Here is a 21,498-nt window from a genome sequence, read left to right as displayed (position 1 = left end):
TTCTCCTTTTATACCTAAATATGTTACTGACCTGTTGCCAGTTATCCTTAATAATTGCAAAATGCTCCTGCAGCTGTTTTCTGGCTTTTTGTTGTTTCGTCCCAACTTTTTGGGATGTTTTGTTGCCATCAAATACTGATAATGGATTTTTAGTGAAATGAAATGAAAAGTCTCAGTTTCAACAGCTGATATGTTTGTTATCTTCTACTGTGAATACGAGAAATTTGACAATCATAGCATACTGTTTTTATTTACATTCTAACCAGCGCCCCAACTTTTTTGGAAATGGGGTTTTAGTTTTGAGCTCTTGCATGCTTTTATTGTGGAAAGAGCTGAAAACTCTTGTAATGGCTTGGGGAAATAAGTGGCTGGCCAGATTTGTACCTGGACCACCCAAATCCAGGACAAGAACCCCTGATATGGGACAGAACCGCTGTAGGCTACTGGGGCCCCCTGGGGTGAAGTTAAACACAGTTAATCTCAACAAGGCAAAGCTAGAAGGTGAATCAAAAAGAAAGACTCGCCAGTCAGGAGCTTCTTATTTTTCCTCAGTCTTTAAATGCCCCTAATGTTTCAGGACTGTTTGACCCTGTAAAGGACTTTGGATGGCTTTTGTATGAATGGTTCTTTATAAATAAACTTGCCTTTGTCTATTATAAACTCCCAGAATTTCCTCCTCCTGGATGAAGTTGAGAGGAGAAAGCTACCTCTGGATGAAAAGATTGAGAAGTGTGTAGAGCTTCAGAAGCTGACCTGCTACTGGGATAAGGTAAGAATTACGGACTTACAGGGGAGCTATCAGATGTTTTTAAATGAAAGACAGACTAGTTTGATGCTTGTTATGATTCGATCGAGTGTCAGGTTTGTTTACTCAGATTTTTCCATTTTCTTGTCAGAGTTTGGACGCTCCCTCTCTGCAGAACGTCTCCGTCACGGTAAAAGCTCACCAGCTCCTGACTGTGATCGGCCCGGTGGGTGCTGGAAAGGTCAGTTCATCTGTGAAAACATGCCGAGTCCCTGCCGTAAAGGGTTTGAGCTGTCAAAGCCTCCAACCGGCTAAAATAAACTCTGAGAGCTGACAAAACAAAATGTGCTGACTCATGCTCTGTTCTTTTCCACATCCATGTCCGCACCAGTCGTCCCTGCTGAGCACCGTGCTCGGGGAGCTACCGCACGACACGGGGACGCTCAAAGTCAGGGGCGGGCTGTCGTACGCCGCCCAGCAGCCCTGGGTGTTCCCTGGTACCATCCGCAGTAACATCCTGTTTGGAAAAGAGCTCAATCAGAAGAAGTACGAGAGAGTGATCACAGCCTGCGCACTGAAGAAGGTTAGTCTCACATTATACAACATTACAATATACACATTTCTTTAGTTGTGGGTGTTACGTGACTCCAAACACACCATCCCCATTGTGAAGCATGGTGGTGGCAGCATCATGCTGTGGGGATGCTTCTGAGCCCTGGAAGGCTTGTAAAGGTAGAGGGTAAAATGAATGTGGTAGAATACTGGAAACGGTAATACTGACAAAAAGAGGCAGATTTTGCCTTCTGTTAAATTGATGATGTGTAAATCCTAACAGGGTCAGTTTTGTCGTTCCTGAATCGCTGTTTTGTATGTGCCGATGATGTGATGTAGTTTATTTACATTACTCCCTCGCCTCTGATTGCAGGACTTCGAGCTGTTTCCAGATGGAGACCTGACTATGATCGGAGACCGAGGAGCCACACTCAGTGGGGGACAGAAAGCTCGGGTCAACCTGGCCAGGTACGAGAACAGGAAGTCAAACGAATGCTTTACATCACTGGTAGTTACCTTTTCATTCTAGACGAGTAACATGTCTGTTAGGGTTGTTCTTGAATAAGGACCCACATATGAAAAATAAGTGTGTAAATATTCACCCCCTTCAACTCAAAATTAGTAGATGTGAGGATAGATCTCAATCAGGCTTGCATATCTGGACTCTACAATTTTACCCCATTCTTCTTTGCTAAATTGTTTGCTCTGTCAGGTTGCACGGGCATGAACAGCACTTTTCAAGTCCTACCACAAATTCTCTACTGGATTTCAGTCTGGGCTTTGTCTCAGCCACTCCAGAACAATCACCTTGTTGTCTTTAAATCACTTCTGTGTAGCTTTCTCTGTATGCTTCAGGTCGTTGTCTTGCTGGAAAATAAATCTTCTCCCAAGCCGTGGTTCTCTTGCAGACTTGAATAAGATTGTCCTTTATTTTGCTGCATTCATTTTACCCTCTATCTTTACAAGCCTTCCAGGGTCGGCTGTTGAGAAGCACCCCCACAGCATGGTCTTGTCTGATGACCAAAAAGCTCCATTTTGGTCTCATCAGACCAAAGAACTTTTTTCCACCCAACTATGGAGTCTCCCACATGCCTTTTGGTGAACTTTAGTTCAGATTTAATATGAGTTTTTTAATCTTTGCCACTCTCCCATAAAGCTTTGACTGGTGAAGAACCCGGCCAACAGTTGTTGTCTGCAGAGTCTCTCCATCTCAGCTGCTGAAGCTTGGAACTCCTTCAGAGTAGTCATAGGTGTCATGGTGGCCTCTCTCACTAGTCTCCTTCTTGCACACTTACCAGGCAGATTTACACACGTGCCACATTCCTTCCATTTCTGCATGATGGATTTAACTGAACTCTGGGGGATCCATCCCCTGACTTTTACTTTTCAAAAGCCTTTTTTGTGAGTTGCTTGGAGTGTTCTTTTGTCTTCATGGTGCAATGATAGCCAGGAATACTGATGAATCAGTGACTGGACGTTCCAGACCATGACCGTGACTGGTTTATAAAATCTCTCTTCCAGATTTACCTCAATCTCAGAAATGAAGCACATCTCACTAAAGTGTCTGCTGTGTGATTTCAGGGCGGTGTATCAGGAGGCAGACATCTACCTCCTGGACGACCCTTTAAGCGCCGTGGACGCTGAGGTCGGGAAACATCTCTTTGAACAGTGAGTGATGTAGAAAGTGTTGAAAGATGATTTCAAACATCTTGTTTGGTTTGCTTGTAGTTTCTCATGTTTTTCTTTGCGTCCCACCACAGTCATTGTGTCTCGTGTTTTCTGTGTAATTTTGAAGATGTTGAATTGGATTTGTTGGAGTTGTGGCGAGCACTGGCGCTTGATTAACATTGAACTGGCTGTTTATGTATCAGGTGTATCTGTGGCCTGTTGAAGAAGAAAATTCGTATCCTGGTCACCCACCAGCTGCAGTACCTGAAAGCAGCCGACCAGGTTTTAGTCCTGAAGGAGGTCAGTTTGGCTGAAGTCTTTAGTCCAGAGAACTCCTGCTATGAAACGATGCATTCTGCCTTTTTTTTATACATGCCATATAAATGCAAAAATATGGCATGTAATTAAATCTAATTATTGATAAAATGGCACCTTAGAATCTAAAGTTTAAGCAAACTAGATTTAGAGATTTGAAACTCTAGATAGTGTGTTTAAAAAGTCACAAGGGGGTTTGTGTCTCTTCAGGGTCACATCATGGCCCAGGGTACCTTCAGCGAGCTGCAGAGCTCCGGTCTGGACTTTGTGTCCCTGCTGAAGAGTGACGAGGAGCAGGAGCGAGGCTCTCGATCTGCCGACACAGACCGAGTGTCGCTACGAAGCCACAGCTCTCTGACTTCATTCAACAGCCTCCTCCCGCCTGAGAGCACCAAAGGAGACCAGCTCACTGTAGGTACTTTTCTTTAACGTAAATCTGAGCTCTCTGTTCTTTTTACTTCACATTTTCTTTAGATACCAAGCATGATTTTGTTTATTTACCGGTCATTTTAGTCAGAGTTCCTGTTAATTTCAGGCTGAGATGGCTCACTCCATGACAGAGGAATCACGAGTGGACGGAAATGTTGGTGGTCACGTTTATCGGAAATACTTCACTGCAGGATCGAGTCTCCTGGTGCTGTTGATCATTCTCCTGCTCAGTATCACAGCAGAGGTAAGAGTCATCTGTGCTCTGCTTCTTATTAATGTTACTAGTATGAACAATCATGTAGCTACTCTAAAGATGAAGAAACTTTAGAGCCTTCAATTTGTTAACTCTCCATGTTTCATCAATAATTTTGATTATTTACAATGGAAAGTATGCACTGATTGGTTCTAAGAGTGCTTTACCACTTTTGCTTTTTTCAAATATTAGAATTACTGCAAGAATATTCTTGCAACATTTTCTGTATTTTTTAAACTAAAGCAGGTGGAAATGAAAATTTCAGCACTTTTGATACTTTGAAAAAAATGCTTGCCTCTTAAATAGATTTGATTTCCTTTTCTAGCAATGTTTCTTTACAAACAACGGGAGAAAACAAAGTTGAACAAAGGGAGAAAATTTGGGCTGAGCTGGATAAAATCTTTCTTTTTCAGATGTGGAAAAGTACAAGACTGTTGTATTCAAGTACAAGTACAGCGACTGTAGTTAGATTTACTTAAGTAGAAGTAAAAGTTCTGGGCTAAAAATCTACGCAAGTAAAAGTCTTCAATTTAAAGTTTACTTTAAGTTCTGAGAAGCTACTGACAAAGCAAGAACAACACGAGACTAGATCTCCAACCAGGTTGTTCAGGTAAAGTCCCACCTCTATAATAAATTTCAGGTGTTAATTAAACTCATACAGAGTTAAATTTAACATTTTAGAAGGGTTTTTATTCTTATTAACCTACACTTTTGAAAGTGTTAAATATTTTACCTTAGATAGAGCTGCAGTAACTCTTTTAAATCTGTGGAAAGGTGGGTCTCCTATCAAGAACAAAGCAGAGAGTCAACCTCAGAGCAAAACCATTTATACTGATGAGGAATATACTCTGTGTGTCCTGTAGGAGCACCTTAAGTCACAGGCACAAACCCTAACTCAGGGCATAACTTCACTCATGGTGCAAAGCCTCCAGAAACATGAGCCAAAGAACTCCAACAGTCATCACTGTACAACAGACAGCATTCAAACACAACAAACACTCTGACACCATTTCCTTGTCTCAGTCCACAAACCACTGGTGGTGCAAATGAATGGGGTGAATTAGCCATGAACTGAGAGGAACTAAGAGACCTCTTTAACAGCTTTCCCCCTTCATTTACCATAAACCTGCTCCTGAAGTAAATGGTGATGTACTACTTATTAAATAAACCTTGCACATTGCTGGTTACACTGAAATGATTGCTCACTTCAAAACAACCATTGACCAACAAGTAGTCAGTTTCCTTTTCCATTTTTGTGGTTTTAAGAAGCCAGAATGTTACCAGATAGAGGACAACCCAAAGACAGGCTAGTGTAACTGAGCTGAGTCACATGACCTCTTTAAAAAAGCCATAATGTCCTCACTACAAGTCGGGCTGGATGGTTCCATAAAATATCCCTGAAGTCTCCTTATTGGCAGACTACAGGGTGATTTATTTGTACCAGGATGCTTAGCATCTACAGAACCTAACCAGTCCTGATGAAGGCATCCTAAACCACCTCCATTTCTCTGTATTTCATATTTCCATCGATCTGATTTATTCAGCGTCTCTCGTACTTTTTCCCCTCGTTTCTTTTTTACCTCTCTCCAGGTCTCCGATCACATCCTGCCAACCCCTCAAGTCCTTTCCTCTTTCTTTTGCTTTATCCTTCAAATAGCTCCGTCTAGACAAAAGTCTCTAATCTAATCTTTCTGTTTTATTGAAAAAGGACGTAGCCTGAGAGTATTACACGATTAAGGACATGAAATCTCAACATAATGAAAGTCCGATTTGGATTAGAACCATTTCAAATGCCACCAGAGACATTTGGTTCCTATTTTGAAATACAGTCATTCGGACAGACCCCCCCTGCAGGTTTTGATGTCTTTATTACATCTGCCATATTGATTTGAGCCAAGCTAACTTGCTCCTTTTTTGTTTTTGTTTTTTGGATGTATTATTCTCAGGCTGCATATATTCTGCAGGACTGGTGGCTCGCTTATTGGTAAGTGTTTTTTAGAATGAAAACCAACGGTTGTATCATGGTGGTTTTCTTATGGCGTAGTGCAAAAATGATCCATAGTACCAGCATTTTCTTAGCTGTGTTGCTTATGAAATAGTTTAGAAATTGAAGATGCACAAGTCTTTAAATGTATGAAGAAGGTCTGGAAGAGGTCTTTAGAAGTGTTACGTTGAATTAAAATATATCCATCAGTCTTGAAAACTGGATTTACAGAGCATTCAGAAAGTATTCAGACCCCATTCACTTTTTTTTTTCTCAAATTTCTTATGTAGCTGATTCTATTTATTTTTTTCTCATTAGTTTACACTCAGTACAATGTGAAAACTGAATCTTATAAATGTTAGTAATTTTTATGAAAAATGTAAAATTAATATCTCATTGACATAAGTATTCAGACCCCTTGCAACAGAATGTAAAATTTAGCTCGGGTTCCTCCCATGTCTCCTGATCTTTGCTGAGATGTTTCCACACCTTGATTAGAGTCCACCTGTGGTGAATTAAAATGGTTGGACATGATTTTGGAAAGACACACACTTCTCTATAGAAGGCCGCACAGCTGACAATGCATATCAGAGCAAAAACCAAGCCATGAGGTCAAAGGAGCTGCCTTCAGAGCTCAAAGACAGGATTTTTGACAGGCACAGATTTGACTACAAAAACTACAGAAACTTTCTTTTGCACTGAAGGTTCCCAAGAGCACAGTATCCTCCAGAATTCCCAAATGGAAGAAGTTTGGCACAACCAGGACTCTTCAAAGAGCTGGCCGCCCAGCCAAACTGAGCAATTGGAGGAAAAAGGACCTTAGTAAGAGAACTGACCAAGAACCTGATGGTCACTCTCACTGAGCTCCAGAGATCCTGGGGAGATGGGACAAAGTTCCAGGAGGAAAACCATGACTGCAGGCCTCCACTGATCTGGGCTTTATGGCAGGGTGGCAAGACAGAAGCCTCAGATCATTTAAGGACGTTTCAATGGCATTGGAAAGCATTTCAATATCTCGCCAGTTTGACAGGAAGTATGTGCAACCCTCATACCAAACATCTGATAGCCTTCAAACTTCGCATGGATGATCAAAGTCTGCCCCTCTACACATCCATCCATCCATTTTCTATACTGCCTATCTCGTTGGGGGTGGAGCCTATCCCAGCTGACTGGTCGCCAGTCAATCACAGAGCTGAGATATATAGACAAAAACCAAGCATGCTCCATTTAGAGTCACCAATAAACCTAACAAGTATGTTTTTGGTGATGGGAGGAAGCTGGAGTGCCTGGAGAGAACCCACGCGTGCACAGGGAAAACATGCAAACTCCAAAGCAAACCAGGGACCTTCTTGGTGTGAGGCAACAGCGATAACCCCTGCGCTGCTGTGGAGCCCCCTTTTACATATTTGACAGTTAAATTCATCGTTTTGATGTAGCACCCCTACTGGCAACAGGAAGTAGCACAATTGAGTCATTTCTTTATACACAAGCAATTTGTTACCTCGCCAGTTTGCAGGAAGTCACGTACCTCTTATATGAAACTTCTGATTGCATCAGATCTCTCATGATTAGGGTCTGCCACTTCAAATGTGTATTTAAATGCCACCTACTGCAAAAAAGCAGAAGCATCTCTTACATTTAATGCCCTGTTTTCTCTTCATTTAACATGCTAAATAAAAGTCCCAGGAGGGTTAACATGCTTTCTGTGCTCTGTGTGACACACTGGACATGCACCTGGGTACAAGGGCCCTTGCAGCCCTAGATCTCCCTGTTGTTAATATATTTTGCCAAAATTTCTACCATTCTGTTTTCCCTATGTCATGGGGTACTGAGTGTAGATTTATGAGGATATAAATGTTTAGTTGACTGTAGTATCTGGCTGAAACATAAAAATGAAGACAGTGAAGGCTGTCTGAATCCAGTGTATCTTAGCTGACATGTTTATCTGGTCAGGGCCAAAGAGGAGACTATGAACAACACGATCAGCATTATTTCCATCAGAGACGACTTGAATGCCACTCTCTCAGATCAGGAGGATACTCTTCCATTTTACCTCAGCATTTATGCCGGTAAGGAACAAACACATCACAGTTTGTGTCTAAAAACGTGTTGTCATCTGAAATTATGTGCACAAGGTGTTGTTTGTTCCCCTGTTAGGTCTGACTGTAGCTGCTATGGTCTTTGGCTTCAGCCGCAGTCTGCTGGTCTTCCACGTGTTGGTTCAATCAGCTCAGACGCTGCACAACAGCATGTTCAACGCCATCATCCGCACACCTGTTCGCTTCTTTGACATCAACCCTATAGGTGAGTTTACCTGTCAGCTGAGGCTGTGAGGAGCTTGGTTTATATTTACAGAATGTGTTTTTATTTCTTTGCAGGAAGAATTCTCAACAGATTTTCTAAGGACATCAGCCAGATGGACTCAACGTTACCGATCACTTTTGTCGACTTCTATCAAGTGAGACAATATTACTGTTACATTAGAAGTTCTGAAAATTCACAATTTGTATTTGCTCTTCAACATTTTTGTGTTTTTTTTTTTCTTTTAGTTAATTTTGCAGAATATCGGTGTGGTTGCAGTGGCTGCTTCAGTCATCCCTCTCATCCTCATCCCAGTCTTCCCTCTGCTTCTTTTCTTCCTCTACCTGAGACGTTACTACCTCAGCACATCACGAGATGTCAAACGGCTCGAGTCTACAAGTGTGTTTTCATGCCTTCAACACATGAATTTAAAAACTTTTTTAGGAGCTATTTACTTGATTAATAAGGACTATTTCTATTGAAAAAACACCTGAAAGTAAATTACTTTCCTCTTGACTGCAGCTCGGAGTCCAGTGTACTCCCACCTGTCCTCGTCTCTCCAGGGTCTGTGGACGATCCGAGCCCTCAAAGCTGAGGACAGACTGAAGAAAGCTTTTGACAGACATCAGGACCTGCACTCAGGTTCTTCTTCATTGTACTCACTCTTAACCTTCTTTTCATTTGACTTTCAAAGCTTACGGCATTATTATCAGTGGCAGCTGGTGCTTTAGTCTTCAAGAACGGTTCAGTGTCTGCTGTCTTTGTTAGCTTCATGCTAACGCAAAATGGAAATCGCCATTAACGGGCTAATACAGTTTTAGGAGGTGCGTGTCAGGCTATGTTCATGGCTTTTGCAAAGGTTCAGGGCTATGCACAACCCTTAGCATACACTATGGAGTACAACACAGACATTTCTAGTTTCAGAATAATCTTATTTCCTTTACTTGGCAAAGAGAAAGCCACTGTTGAAGAGTAATCATACAATCTGGACTGGAGTTCCCCGAGAGGCATGTGGGAGACTCCATGGTTAAGTGGAAAAAAGTTCTTTGGTACGATGAGACCAAAATGGTGGGGTTTTTTTTTGTCATCAGAAAGCCATCCCCACTGTGAAGCATTGTGGTGGCAGCATCATGCTGTGGGGATGTTTCAGCAGCCAAAGCTGGAAAGCTTGTTAAGGTAGAGGGTAAAATGTATGCTGCAAAATGTAGGAAATCCTGGAGGGCAATCTTATTCAGCAAGCCTAGACCTCAATCCAATTGAGAATTTGTGACTGGGCTTGAAAAGGTCTGTTAACGCCTGCTCCCCTGCAACCTGACGGAGCTTGAGCAGTTTTGCAAAGAGGAATGGAGTAAAATCTCAGTGTCCAGATGTGCAAGTCTAATTGAGACCTATCCACACAGACTCAGTGCTGTGATTGCAGCCAAAGGTGACTCTACTACGGACTTGAAGGGCTTTCAGACCTATTTTTTTCCGCGAGTTGTGAGCATCTCTCGGCCGACTTAGACAGGAAAACCATATATACAGAGGCATGTTTACCTTATTTTAGAATAGATATGTAAACTTCAACCGTTGGCGAAGCTCTGTGTTTCATCATTTGTAGAATATTTCAGAGGCAAAATAAATACAGTAAGGGCACAGTTCTGCATTGTATTATTAGAAGTTAAAGCCCAGTTTAGCATTTTTGTGGGGAAGCTCGCATCGTTTGTACAAATTGCTTTGATTCTGAATTTTTCCTGGCTCAGTTCAGCTGTAACATGAATTTATGAAGAAAGGCGTGGCTGTGACTTATGTGTGTAACATATGGGCCTCGTATGCGTGCAGCCTGTGCCTGAAATTAGCACTATTCTTCAGAAGTAAATGGAAGAGAATGCTAGAGTAATTTGGCTGTAAGGTATCTGTCTTAGGGGTGCAGGTAGCCAAGTGGTTTAAGGCATGCCCCATGTAGACGGGCAACCCGGGTTTGAACCCCGGCCTATGGCCCTTTCCTGTATTCTCTCCTTGCTCTCTTGTCCCTGTTTCCGACTCTATCCACTGTCCTTCTCTATCAAATGAAGGCACAACAAGCCCAGAATAGATCGTTAAAGAAAGGGTTTCTTTTTTAAAGGTACTGTATGTTATTCTTTTAACTGTTAGGTTTGATTGCTACTCTAGGTTCCACCAAAATTCAAAACTATCAGTTGCCATTAATTTAAAGAACACTTTTAATCTGTATTGTATAAGAAACAGGAGCCCTACCAACCGATTTATGCCAGCCAGCTGCCCCAGATTTATTCTAAGCTCTCAGTTTCTGCAGGTTTGCTCCATCATCTCTTTGTGGATATGGATGACTTAAACAAGATATTTATTTTTCTTTCGTCAGAGGCATGGTTTTTGTTCCTGATGACGTCCCGCTGGTTCGCTCTTCGCCTTGACAGCATCTGCTCCGTCTTCATCACCTTTGCATCATTTGGATGCATCATTCTTAGAGATGGTGAGTGAACAAAGAAAACTGTCTATTGCTAAAACATGCTTTATGTGGTCATTACTAAGGATTACTGCAGTCCCACAACTTTAAAATGAAACGCATTTTCCTTGTTCAGTCTTGTTGATTGCAAGTTAAAGGAATATTTCAGGATTTTTGAAGCTGGGTCGTATGAGGTACTTGGTTATAGTAGTGGTGTTAGCCTCCAGTGATTGCTGTGAAAGTTGCTACTGAGGTTTTTACAAGCTCAGAGAGATCCACGGCATAGTGGCTGTAGATGGGAGCGTTTTATCCACATAGTTGAACGACTTTTACATAAGAATGGGCGATAAAATATGTTGGCTCTTCTGTACGCTGTGTCCAAAATGTACAAAGCACTTAATTTCTCCCAAAAAAACCCCTTCTGTTTCTTGCAATAATTTACGAGAAGGCTTTCGCCATTTTGTCTCCTTCCGCAGTGTAAGTACCTCATACGACCCAACTTAAAAAAATCTTGAAATATCCCTTAAAAAGTCCCGATTAACTTTGTCTACTTAAGAGGCTCTGTATATATTAACTCCTAATTATTTCAAAAGATCAAGCTGTCTGAATCCCAGGAAAATCTCTTTATCATCTTTATCATCATCTAATCTTTGCTTCAGCATGACATATACATGTAAAAGTTAACTCTTTACGCTGATGACACTGTGCTGTATGTCACAACTTAGGCCTCCAGTTATACTTATTGAATGTGATCAAAATGAACCAGTTCCCCCTTAAAAAACTTTAAAGGTTATTAAATAAAGGTAGCATTAAAAGGAAGCCCTTCCCCTTCTTTAAATATTTAAAGTCGAAGCAAGGAAGTGTTGGAGACGATGCTGATTTTGATGATCAGGTCAAATAAAGCTTTGAAAAACATTTTTGTTGTGCTACTTTCAGCATCCAAATACATTTGTTTTCAGTATATTTAAAGTAGAAAAATGAGAGGAGGAGATTTACTTTAAAAGTAAAGCATTCTGGTTGTTCCTTAGGCCTGGATGCAGGAGAGGTAGGCCTGGTGCTGAGCTACGCTGTGACCCTAGTGGGAAACTTCCAGTGGATGATGAGGCAGAGTGCTGAGGTGGAGAACATGGTGAGAAGTTATTGTTGCATACAGTGTCTATGAAAGTTTTCACCCCCTTGGATGTTTTACCCTGTTATGAATTTTATGAATATAGTTGATATAATTTGGCTTTTTGGCAAAAAAATGAAATAACAGGGTGTAATGATAGCCAGGAATACTAATGAAACACAGGTGTCTATACTACAATCACTACAATCATTGAGAAATGCTAAAGATGTGACTATATTAAGTGTAATTATTTGGAACGTCTCGTCTTTCAGATGACGTCTGTGGAACGAGTGGTCGAGTACACAGAGCTTGAGAGCGAAGCACCCTGGGAAACTGAAAAGCGACCTCCCCCCAATTGGCCCAGCAGTGGTCTCATCGCCTTCGAACACGTTAACTTCTCCTACGGCGGGGACGGGCAGACAGTCCTCAAAGACATCAGCGCTACCTTCCAACCCACTGAGAAGGTGAGACGTCCGACTGAACTTTGCTCTCTCAACAGGGTTGATTCGATCAGTCACCGTCTTTCTTTTCCCTCCATGTCAGGTGGGGATTGTGGGTCGGACGGGTGCTGGGAAAAGCTCCCTGGTGTCGGCTCTGTTCCGCCTGGCGGAGCCTCAGGGGAAGATCTTCATTGATGGTGTTCTAACCTCAGAGATTGGGCTTCACGACCTGCGCCAGAAGATGTCAATCATCCCACAGGTAAAGATGAAGCCAACTTTTCTAATGAGACATGTGATTTTGTAGTTTTAATTCTAAGGAATTAGCCCCTTTTGAGGTTTCTTAAAAACAAGCATGGAAACTTCCAGCTCTCTTAAGTTACTCGGACTTTGTTTTGTTGCTCAGGTTCCTTTTATATTAACAAAATTAAATGCTTGTACCCTGGCTGGTCACTTCTTTAAGCTTCCCTTCACAATACCTGAACTATCCCTTTAACTCTACTTGTGAGTTATAGGAGTAAACATATGTTTGGGATTGGGTTTCCTTCTCTCAAGACGCCTAAATAGTGTTGTTCCATCTGCTCCATGTGAAGACCTTCAAAGTCCCTTTTCATCTAAGCCTGAAAAATAGCTTTTACCCCAATACATCCTTATCTAAGCCCTAATTATGATTTAGTAATTCAAGTCAGGTTGTAGAGCTTTGCACATAAAGAAGAAGCCCTTGTTAAATCGACACACGAGAGCAGACGCAGGTGATGTTCTCCTTTAATCCTTTTAGATCAAAGTGCAGCCTCTGGACGCCAGGATGGTCTTTGAATTAATTATCTCACTATCTCTGGCTGAGGACTAATCGTATTTATCTGATAGGACTTTTATCATAAACAGATCTTCTTCATCCACAGCCAACATCACCTGAGACGTACCACAAGGCTCGGTCCTCGGCCCCCTCCTGTTCTCCTAAAACTCTCGCTACCATAATCCAAAATACCAACTGGATTTACAGGATCTTTGTGACATTTTATCAAAAGTAGAGCCAAAAAGTCAGGAGGAATATTCAAGGGTTAGCCGACATCTGATGAGCAGATTAGGAGGGTTATGAAGTCCTGCTTTGGTAAGCTCAGGAATGTTATAAAACAAGTCTGTTTAACTCGTGCTTTATTTAATCTTGTTCAGACCACTTCAAATGGTTTTCTACCTCCCTCATACGGGAATCTCTCATCTCCAGATCAACCGTTGTCTTTGTTTCTTTTATTGTTGTTCTGTTTGAATTAAACGACTTTGAGTTTGTTTATGCATCCGCGTCAGGACCCAAGGATTTTTGATTGCCCTGGGTTGTATCGGTAGATTCCAAGATTTTTCTTTTTTTTTTTCTTTTTTTGCGTAATTGTCCGCCCTGACTCGAGGTTGAACTTATTCAATTTTAGGGGTTCAAGGTCAAACGCCAGCCTCTGCAGTCATCTATCCCCAGCACAGTTGAGGACAAAATTATGAGCCCCCCGGTGAAATTTTTAAGTTTTTCTCAAGTATTTCCCAAGTGCTTTTTAACAGAGTGGAGAGTTTTTAGGATGGATGGTAACAGTATTTTACTTTGCACACAGAAACAAAAGTTATTTCGCTAAAACTAAAAAAACTACCGGAGTCAAAATTATCAGCCCCCTTTAGAACTGACCTTTCAGTCGGGCCATAGCAAAAATCACTGTTGGTCAATGATGTTCCTTAACTTTGCAATGCTCAAAGCTTATAAAATCAAGATAAAAGCAACAGATATTTCCCAGTTTACACAGTATAAAAGCCTCAGATAGAGTTTAGGCTGTCACTTAAGAAGGCACCATGCCAAAACCAAAGAAATCAGTTTAGACTTGTGAAACAGAATTGTTGATGCTCACAAAGCAGAAGGATCTAGAAAAGTTGTCACAGTGTTTCCAAGTGTCGAGAACTGGAGTGAGAAGTAAAATCAAGAAATTTAATGAGAGCCACACAGTCCAGACCAAGCCTGACAGAGGGAGGAAGACAAAGATTTCAAAGACCCTGGAAAGAAAACTAGTGAGAGATGTGTCTAAAGACCTCAGAACAACTGCCAAGACTCTAGAGAAGGACTTAGACAAGCCAAAGAAGACCATTTCTAGATCCCTGCACAGGAGTGGACCAAGAAAAAGTCCACTTCTGCAGAAGAGCCCTTCAAGTCAGACTGAGTTGTGTTTAGGACAACCTGGAGAAGGATAATGAATACTGGAAGCGAGTCTTTTTGTCAGATGAGACTAAACTAGAGCTCTCATTGGTGATGTTTGGAGAAAGAAGGGAGAGGCATGTCGTCGAAAGAACACCGTCCCCACAGTGAAACATGGAGGTGGGAGGATTATGCTGTGGGGATTCTTCAGTGCATCTGGAACTGGAAACCTTGTCAAGGTGGAAGGAACCATGAAGAAAGAAGGAGATGTGGAGATTTAGAAAGAAAACCTGAAGCAGTCAGCAGCAAGACTGGGTCTGGGTCGTCGTTTTTTTTTTTTTTTTTCTAAAAGACAACGACCCAAAACATACGTGACTCCTGGTGAAGAACTACCTTTAGAAGACCAAAGTGAGCGTTATTGAGTGGCCTGACTTAAATCCCATTTAAAATCTGTGGGTTGAACTTAAGACCAAGGTCCATGTCAGAAGACCTTCTAATCTGGAGGAGCTGGAGATTCTTCAGGAGACGAGTCAGAGACTTGATGAAAACTACAGCAAACAACTGCAGGCTGTTATCCAGCAAAAAGGAGACACTATTGACTATTAGAGCCAAGGGGGCTAATAATTTTGACCCGGGTAGGTTTTGGGTTTTGTGGAATATTTCCATTTGTGTGCAAAGTAAAATAATTTCAAGGATATTTTCATGGGGGGCTAATAATTTTGTCCTCATGTGTATGCATATGCTCTCTGTGTTTGTGTCTGCGGTCTCATGTCTTTATATGAGCGTAACAGGATGTTGTTAGACAAACATGCCCAAGCTTCCAGCTTACAGGAACATGTATATATCTGACATAGATTCAGATGTATTAAAGTCTGACCATGTGACCTCTATTCCATTAGGACCCCGTGCTGTTTACGGACACCGTAAGGAAAAACCTGGACCCTTTCAATGAGCACATGGATGAAGACCTGTGGAGAGCCCTGGAGGAGGTTAGCATCCACTCTTAGTAGTTTTCACGTCAAACATACAGGTTTCCCTGACCCCGCCTCCTCCCTCTCTCTAGGTGCAGCTGAAGTCCGTGGTGGAGGAGCTGCCCAGGAAACTGGAGACAGTTCTGGCCGAGTCAGGCTCCAACTTCAGCGTGGGCCAGAGACAGCTGGTGTGTCTGGCCAGAGCCATCCTGAGGAAGAACCGCATCCTCGTCATCGATGAGGCCACGGCCAATGTGGACCCCAGGTACTGCAGACACAAACATGTGGACAAAGTAGGACTAGTTGGTTTGTTAGTCCTGTTTTCATATCTGTTTCTGTGCAGGACGGATGAACTGATCCAGAAAACGATCCGGGAAAAGTTCAGAGAATGTACCGTGCTGACGATCGCTCACAGACTAAACACCATCATCGACAGCGACAGGATACTGGTGAGCCTCTCCCTCTCAGTGTAGCTTTAGTCTCTTAAATGCGAGTCATCTTCTCACTCAGGACTGGTGAATTAAGCAGCAATATGTGGTTTTGTTCTTGCCCTGATTTGGCAATGTTTGTCTTCCTTAAGGTGTTGGATAGTGGGGCCATCCAGGAGTTGGACAGCCCCTTCACCCTGCTACAAAACAAAGAAGGTGCACTCTACAACCTGGTGCAGCAGACGGGCCAAGCTGAAGCAGCAGCCCTGCTGGAGTCGGCCAGAAAGGTGAGGTGCAAAAGCTCTAAGAATGCTTCATTTTTTAATCATTCTAATAGTTTTCTTAGACTGAAAGGAGGATTTTTCACCTCTTTTTTAAAGGCATTACAGCAGTCTTGACAGTCTGACGCCCCAGGACAGGACTGTGAAAGCGCTGCTTTTCTGCCAGGTGTAAGTAGCATCTGAGCGTACCGCACACTCGTGAGGGAGAGAGAGACCACAACAAACCAGTCATATTTTAAAGGAAATAAGCCTGTAACGTTCATTTACAAATCAACCTCACAGTGTAGGAAGCTTCTAGAAACACACTGAACCATGTATTTTCAGAGCTTTAGAGACGCAGCGAATGTTTGTAATGTCTAAGATAGAATGTGATGAAGCCAGTGTTGTAATGAACCTCTTGAAGCGTTGTCACGATACCACAGTTTTTATCAGTACCACACCAAGGAAGATGGCTCCTACTCACACAAAACTCTTAAATGCAGTTCTTTTTTCAGAGATTCCCTGAAGACTGAGCAGAATTAGAGGTACCAGGCCTTATAAATACAAAGCTGCTAATAGATACTAAATCTAAACAATATTATGAGTAGGAAGAAGTGCTTTAAATAAGGAGAGCTTACAGTTACCTCATTCAGACATTGCGTTATGAAGGATCCATATTGGGCATTTAAATACCAAGGAATAATCCTTAATGCATTGTGTGGATATACCTCATTACAAAAACCCAAGCCTGCAGAGCTCTGAGACAGGATTGTTGATGACTCCAGAAACATTTCTGCTGCCCTGAAGGGCACAGAAGCCTCTAGAATTCTCGAGTAGAAGTTTGGTACAACCAGGACTCTTCCAAGAGCTGGTCGCCCGGCCAAACTGAGTAATCATAGTAGAAAGGCCTTAGTAAGAGAGGTGGCCAATATGGAGTGGGTGGATATATAAAATATATCAATTGGGAGGAAATAGTCTAGGTGGGTATCTGGTTTTACAGATACGTACGACACATCAAGCATGAATCATCATGTATTTATCCTTGACAACCCCGTCATTGCTTCAGGTCCCCCTGAGGGCTGTAGGCCCTACTTAAGCTGTGTTTCCATCAAGTTGTTCAGGTTGATTGGTATGGTTTGGTATGCTAAATTTTACTTTTTTTTTTTTTTTTTGTGTTTCCACAAACACCCGTACCCTTAATTGGTGGGTAGGTTTTAAAGGCTACGCATGGGACGTCACAGAGAGTGAAAAGAGTGAAATTGTAAACAAAAAACATGGAAGGAAAAAAAAGGGCAAAAAGGGCTGGACTTTGCAAAAAAGAAGTATTTTTCCTGTAATTATAAAACAACCTTCATCCGCTGAGAAAATAGGTCTATGGGTGAGGCACGCTTGTTTTTGTCTTTGTATTAAGCTCTGCAAGATGCTGACTGTCAACAAAAACACAATGGGCTGTCCCATTCCTGTTTCTACCACTTCCTCCTCCACTAAGGAGGAGTTTGAGATTCAGCCAGTATGGATCTCTGTCAAGTCCAGATGTCCCTAATTACAGCAGATAGGAGTCTTTTTCTCTCATTTTCTCCCACTTCTTACAGAGCAAACCGCCTTGTTTTGCTGCCCAGCTGAGCCGTCATGTTGCACACTGAAAGTTGCGTCAGTGCAAACCCCTATTGTTGTGTAGGACCACCTTTTAGGGACAGATGGTCCCAAAAAACTGTAACTTTTTTACAAGGCAAGTCTGAAGGTGGAGGATGATCTGCAGTTATGCAATCCAGCATCAGCTGCATAGATGCAAAGTCATAGCTCCTACTAAATTACAGCGTAGAGTATGGTAGTCAGGTAGTATACAGACCCAAGTATCAAAAATATAAACGATCAATCCATCCATGCATCCATTTTCTATACCTCTTGTCCCGTTGTGGGACGCCAGGTGGGCTGGAGCCTATCACAGCTGTCATTGGGCGAGAGGCGGGGTACACCCTGGACTGGTCACCAGTCAATCACAGGGCTGATATATGGAATAAATGATAAGTTTTAAAATAAAAATGTTTAAATATGAGACATAAATGTCTAAAAATCAAGTTTAAATGATTGTAACCTTTTTTTCACATGGGTGGGGGTCCACAGAACAAATTATTTTGTTAGGGGAGGCATTAAAGTGCTTCATGATGCTGGATGGTCTCTGAGACAAATATGACAGGTGGTCTAATAAATTTGTTAAGCACTGTAGATTTTCTACATTACTTCTGGGTGTCAGTTTTGGTGCAGTGATGTGAAACTGTCAGTAGTCTGCAGGTCAGACTTAGAGAAAAGACCAGGGCACTTTGCCGTCACTGTCCTCTGTCTGAAGCAGACACTAAATGTTAACGTGCATTTTAATGACACGCTAAATAAACCTGATAAACATTTCAGGGCAGAAAGGAGAGCGACGTCAGCAATGATCTAACAAAAATCTGCAGCTTCCTGCACGTTTGTGTGGAGGTGTCTGAATCTGTTTGTCCTTTAAGAGCAGGGGTTCCCAAACTTTTCAGCCCAAGAGGTGGTTAAACCAGAGGCGGACTTTACCATCAGGCAAAGGGACTGCTACCACTAGACTCCCTTAGTTCAACCCTTCCTTCTTCACCAGTATTGTGGCCGTTTGGAATTTTCAGGGCTAAGCACACTCATTAAAAGTGTGAAATATGAAGTAAACTTGGTCATGTTTTAGACTGTTAGAGAAAAATGTCAAGATTTAAACAAAGTAAATATTGCAAACTTTCAATTAAATATAACATTGAATAATGTCACAATAGTGTTGCTGAACATGAACAGACTTAGTACTCCAGTTAAAAGGGATAAAGTCAGGAGAAAGAAAAAGCTCATATTTTTACAAGAAACCCATTTAAATCATACAGAGTTTTGGGAAAAAATTGTTTCAAAAATGCATATTACAATTCTTATGGTTTAAAAAAAAGAGAGGTGTTATCATATTAATATCAAATTCTGTCAAATTTGAATGAATGAGGGAAATACAAGACAAAGGGAGGTATGTATTGATTAAAGAAAAATGTGAAGTTGGTCAGTATATATGCACCCCCAGATAGAAAAGGGGATTTTAATTTAATATTACGACAAGGATGGATAAAACAAGCCTAAAGAGAACTGACGCCTATCTATCAAGGTTTATGAAAATCCCTTTGAATGAAATGGGATCAGTAGATATCTGGAGATATCTCCACAGAAATGAAAACAATTCATTTACTACTCTCCACACCACAAAACGTACTCAAGAATAGACTACTTTTTTGTAAACTCACAAAATAAGAGAATGTCGAATTGGGACAGCAGATGAATCTGATCATAACTCCTTACATTTAACATTATATATAGGAAATAAAAGTAAAAATACGGTGTGGAGGTTTAATATAGGAATATTGAATAATGAAAAATTAAACTATCAAATACAAGAAGAAGTACAGAAGTATCTCGGAGAAAATGATAATGGAGAAATAAACCCGGCCATCCTATGGGACACAATAACAGTTATGAGAGGTAAATTGATAGCTTGCACTTCAGCAATCATAAAAAGAAGAACAGAGGAATATAGAAGATAAATTAGAGAGGAAACATGAATCCACTAATGACTCCAGAATATATGAGAATATTACAAACACACAGAAACAAGTTACCACAAGAAGTAAATATATAACACGCACATACCATGAAATAGGACCAAGAAAACAGCCAACTATCTTTAAAATAATGGACAAACAAAAAAGATTACAGATATGAACCAGAGGTTTTAGAAAAAGTATTCAAAGAATATTATAGAGACCCATATATGCCACCCTCACTAGATAAGGGAAAAGATGCAGAAACCTCTTTAGAAGACTCAGAGATAACTGGAACATCAAAACCAAGACAAAAGGAACATGAGGTGGCATCAAGCTGATCCTCCAACTGTAAATGGATGGAGATGGATGGAGACTATTGAAGAGATTATCTGAGGGAAAAACTGACTCATGATGAGACTGCAACAAGCCCAGATAGAGGACAAATGGATGGTAAACAGAAGTCAGAACAGAGGCACTGGAAACTGAGAGACATAAGAATACTAAAGCATGACTTTTCTATGTATGGCCTTTGAAGGGCCTTGTTGTGAAGAATGATTTTTCATGGAAATAAATAAGTTGAAAAGAATTTCAATTAAGCACATTAGTAATGCTTACAGATACACAACAGAAACTAGCCCTTTAGTAAAAGTCTATATCTCAAACTCACAGTGTGATGCTAAAAATCAGTAAAATCCTGTCAATACTGGTATCCAGATGAAGGTCAAAGTAACGCCTCATTTAGTCTCAAAAACATGCCAACTTGAAAAATCATTGAATTAAACTATAACACTGTGACATATAGTATTTGGTTTTACTGTTCGTAAACTCAAAAGAACAAACACTTCCACGTGATCCTGTAGCCTGTGTTGTTTAGTTGGTGGGGGGAATTAAATAAAATCAAAATGGAAGAGAAGATGGAAGAAATATTCTTTGTTTATTCAATGAGAAATAACATTTTATGGTAAATATGATTTAAAAAAAAAAAGACTAAAATATGATGAGAGGGTGAGCTCCATTCCAGAATGGATTTGCGCCGTAGTTAAGCCAGGTATGTTTATGTTTCAAGGTTCCAGGTCAGGTTCCATGAGCACCTCCAAAACTTTCCACGTCTCCTCCTCAGATTCAAACTTCTCGTACTGTGCGAGCGGGTTTCCATTCCTCCTTTGGATCCATGCCAATAATGTCAGCTTATTATGTCATTAGAAAGTCAATTGTGTATCATTTCATATGTAAAGATCATCAGTCAGTGCTATGGTCCTTTTAGCCTTGGCAAGTAGAGGTTGTTGAGTTCATCCAGGTCAACGGGATGGCGGGGGGGGGTTGGTAATGAACTCACCCCCACATTGATGTGGCGTCCTAGCTTCCCCTTGCCGTAGCATCCCGTTGGACCCCTGACTGTATCTATCTCCTGTATCTGTTTTGATAAATACGACTTAAAAAAGAGGAGGATACTTTGAAAATAAGAACCGTTAGGCATCCAAGTGGATCCCTGACTGGGATTTGAAACCCAATCTTCTGCACCAAAGTCAGTGCTCAAACCCACTCAGCTACCTGAACAGACAAAAATGTGTTTAAAGAAGTTACTATCAGTAGTTTTTCTTTATTAATAAGAATTTAAAGAGGATCTACTTTGTTTGAAAAGATGGTATTCTTTAAAAACTGTGGTATCTTTGACAACCGTACCCTCCCATGACACTTGAAGGTTTCAGTGAATGTGTCAGACTTTCTGTGTCCAAACTTTTGAGACCAACTGTGAAATCTGAAGCCTTGAAAAGTTCCTGTTTTTAGCTGAAAGCGGACATGTTTTCCTGTTTTTGTACTGCCCTTTCTTATAAATATTATTCCAT

General features: G+C 41.2%; 1 protein-coding gene across 2 annotated transcripts in view; it reads left to right on the top strand.

Moving 5' to 3' along the window:
- The window catches only part of LOC121506059 (ATP-binding cassette sub-family C member 4-like), a 50,225-nt gene that overhangs the window by 28,593 nt on the left and 134 nt on the right, over positions 1-21,498 (top strand). The window contains exons 9-31 of one of the 2 annotated variants that reach the window (XR_005991605.1): positions 668-769; positions 897-986; positions 1,137-1,328; positions 1,671-1,765; positions 2,879-2,965; positions 3,169-3,265; positions 3,491-3,691; positions 3,816-3,953; positions 5,909-5,946; positions 7,900-8,015; positions 8,104-8,250; positions 8,325-8,404; positions 8,496-8,646; positions 8,770-8,889; positions 10,607-10,717; positions 11,719-11,819; positions 12,071-12,262; positions 12,342-12,497; positions 15,302-15,391; positions 15,466-15,638; positions 15,717-15,822; positions 15,954-16,088; positions 16,182-16,250. Coding sequence is in view for 1 of the 2 variants with exons in the window: in XM_041781560.1 (XP_041637494.1) it covers positions 668-769; positions 897-986; positions 1,137-1,328; positions 1,671-1,765; positions 2,879-2,965; positions 3,169-3,265; positions 3,491-3,691; positions 3,816-3,953; positions 5,909-5,946; positions 7,900-8,015; positions 8,104-8,250; positions 8,325-8,404; positions 8,496-8,646; positions 8,770-8,889; positions 10,607-10,717; positions 11,719-11,819; positions 12,071-12,262; positions 12,342-12,497; positions 15,302-15,391; positions 15,466-15,638; positions 15,717-15,822; positions 15,954-16,088; positions 16,182-16,199 (2,736 nt within the window). In the remaining variant the exon portion in view is untranslated. Of the gene's footprint in view, positions 1-667; positions 770-896; positions 987-1,136; positions 1,329-1,670; positions 1,766-2,878; positions 2,966-3,168; positions 3,266-3,490; positions 3,692-3,815; positions 3,954-5,908; positions 5,947-7,899; positions 8,016-8,103; positions 8,251-8,324; positions 8,405-8,495; positions 8,647-8,769; positions 8,890-10,606; positions 10,718-11,718; positions 11,820-12,070; positions 12,263-12,341; positions 12,498-15,301; positions 15,392-15,465; positions 15,639-15,716; positions 15,823-15,953; positions 16,089-16,181; positions 21,457-21,498 lie in introns of those variants that run through there. The other variant, XM_041781560.1, reaches the window with a different exon arrangement.

Source organism: Cheilinus undulatus, linkage group 24 (genome assembly GCF_018320785.1).
Source record: "Cheilinus undulatus linkage group 24, ASM1832078v1, whole genome shotgun sequence".
In the NCBI taxonomy this organism is placed as follows: Eukaryota; Metazoa; Chordata; class Actinopteri; order Labriformes; family Labridae; genus Cheilinus; species Cheilinus undulatus.
This window is presented reverse-complemented; position numbering and strand designations above follow the sequence as displayed.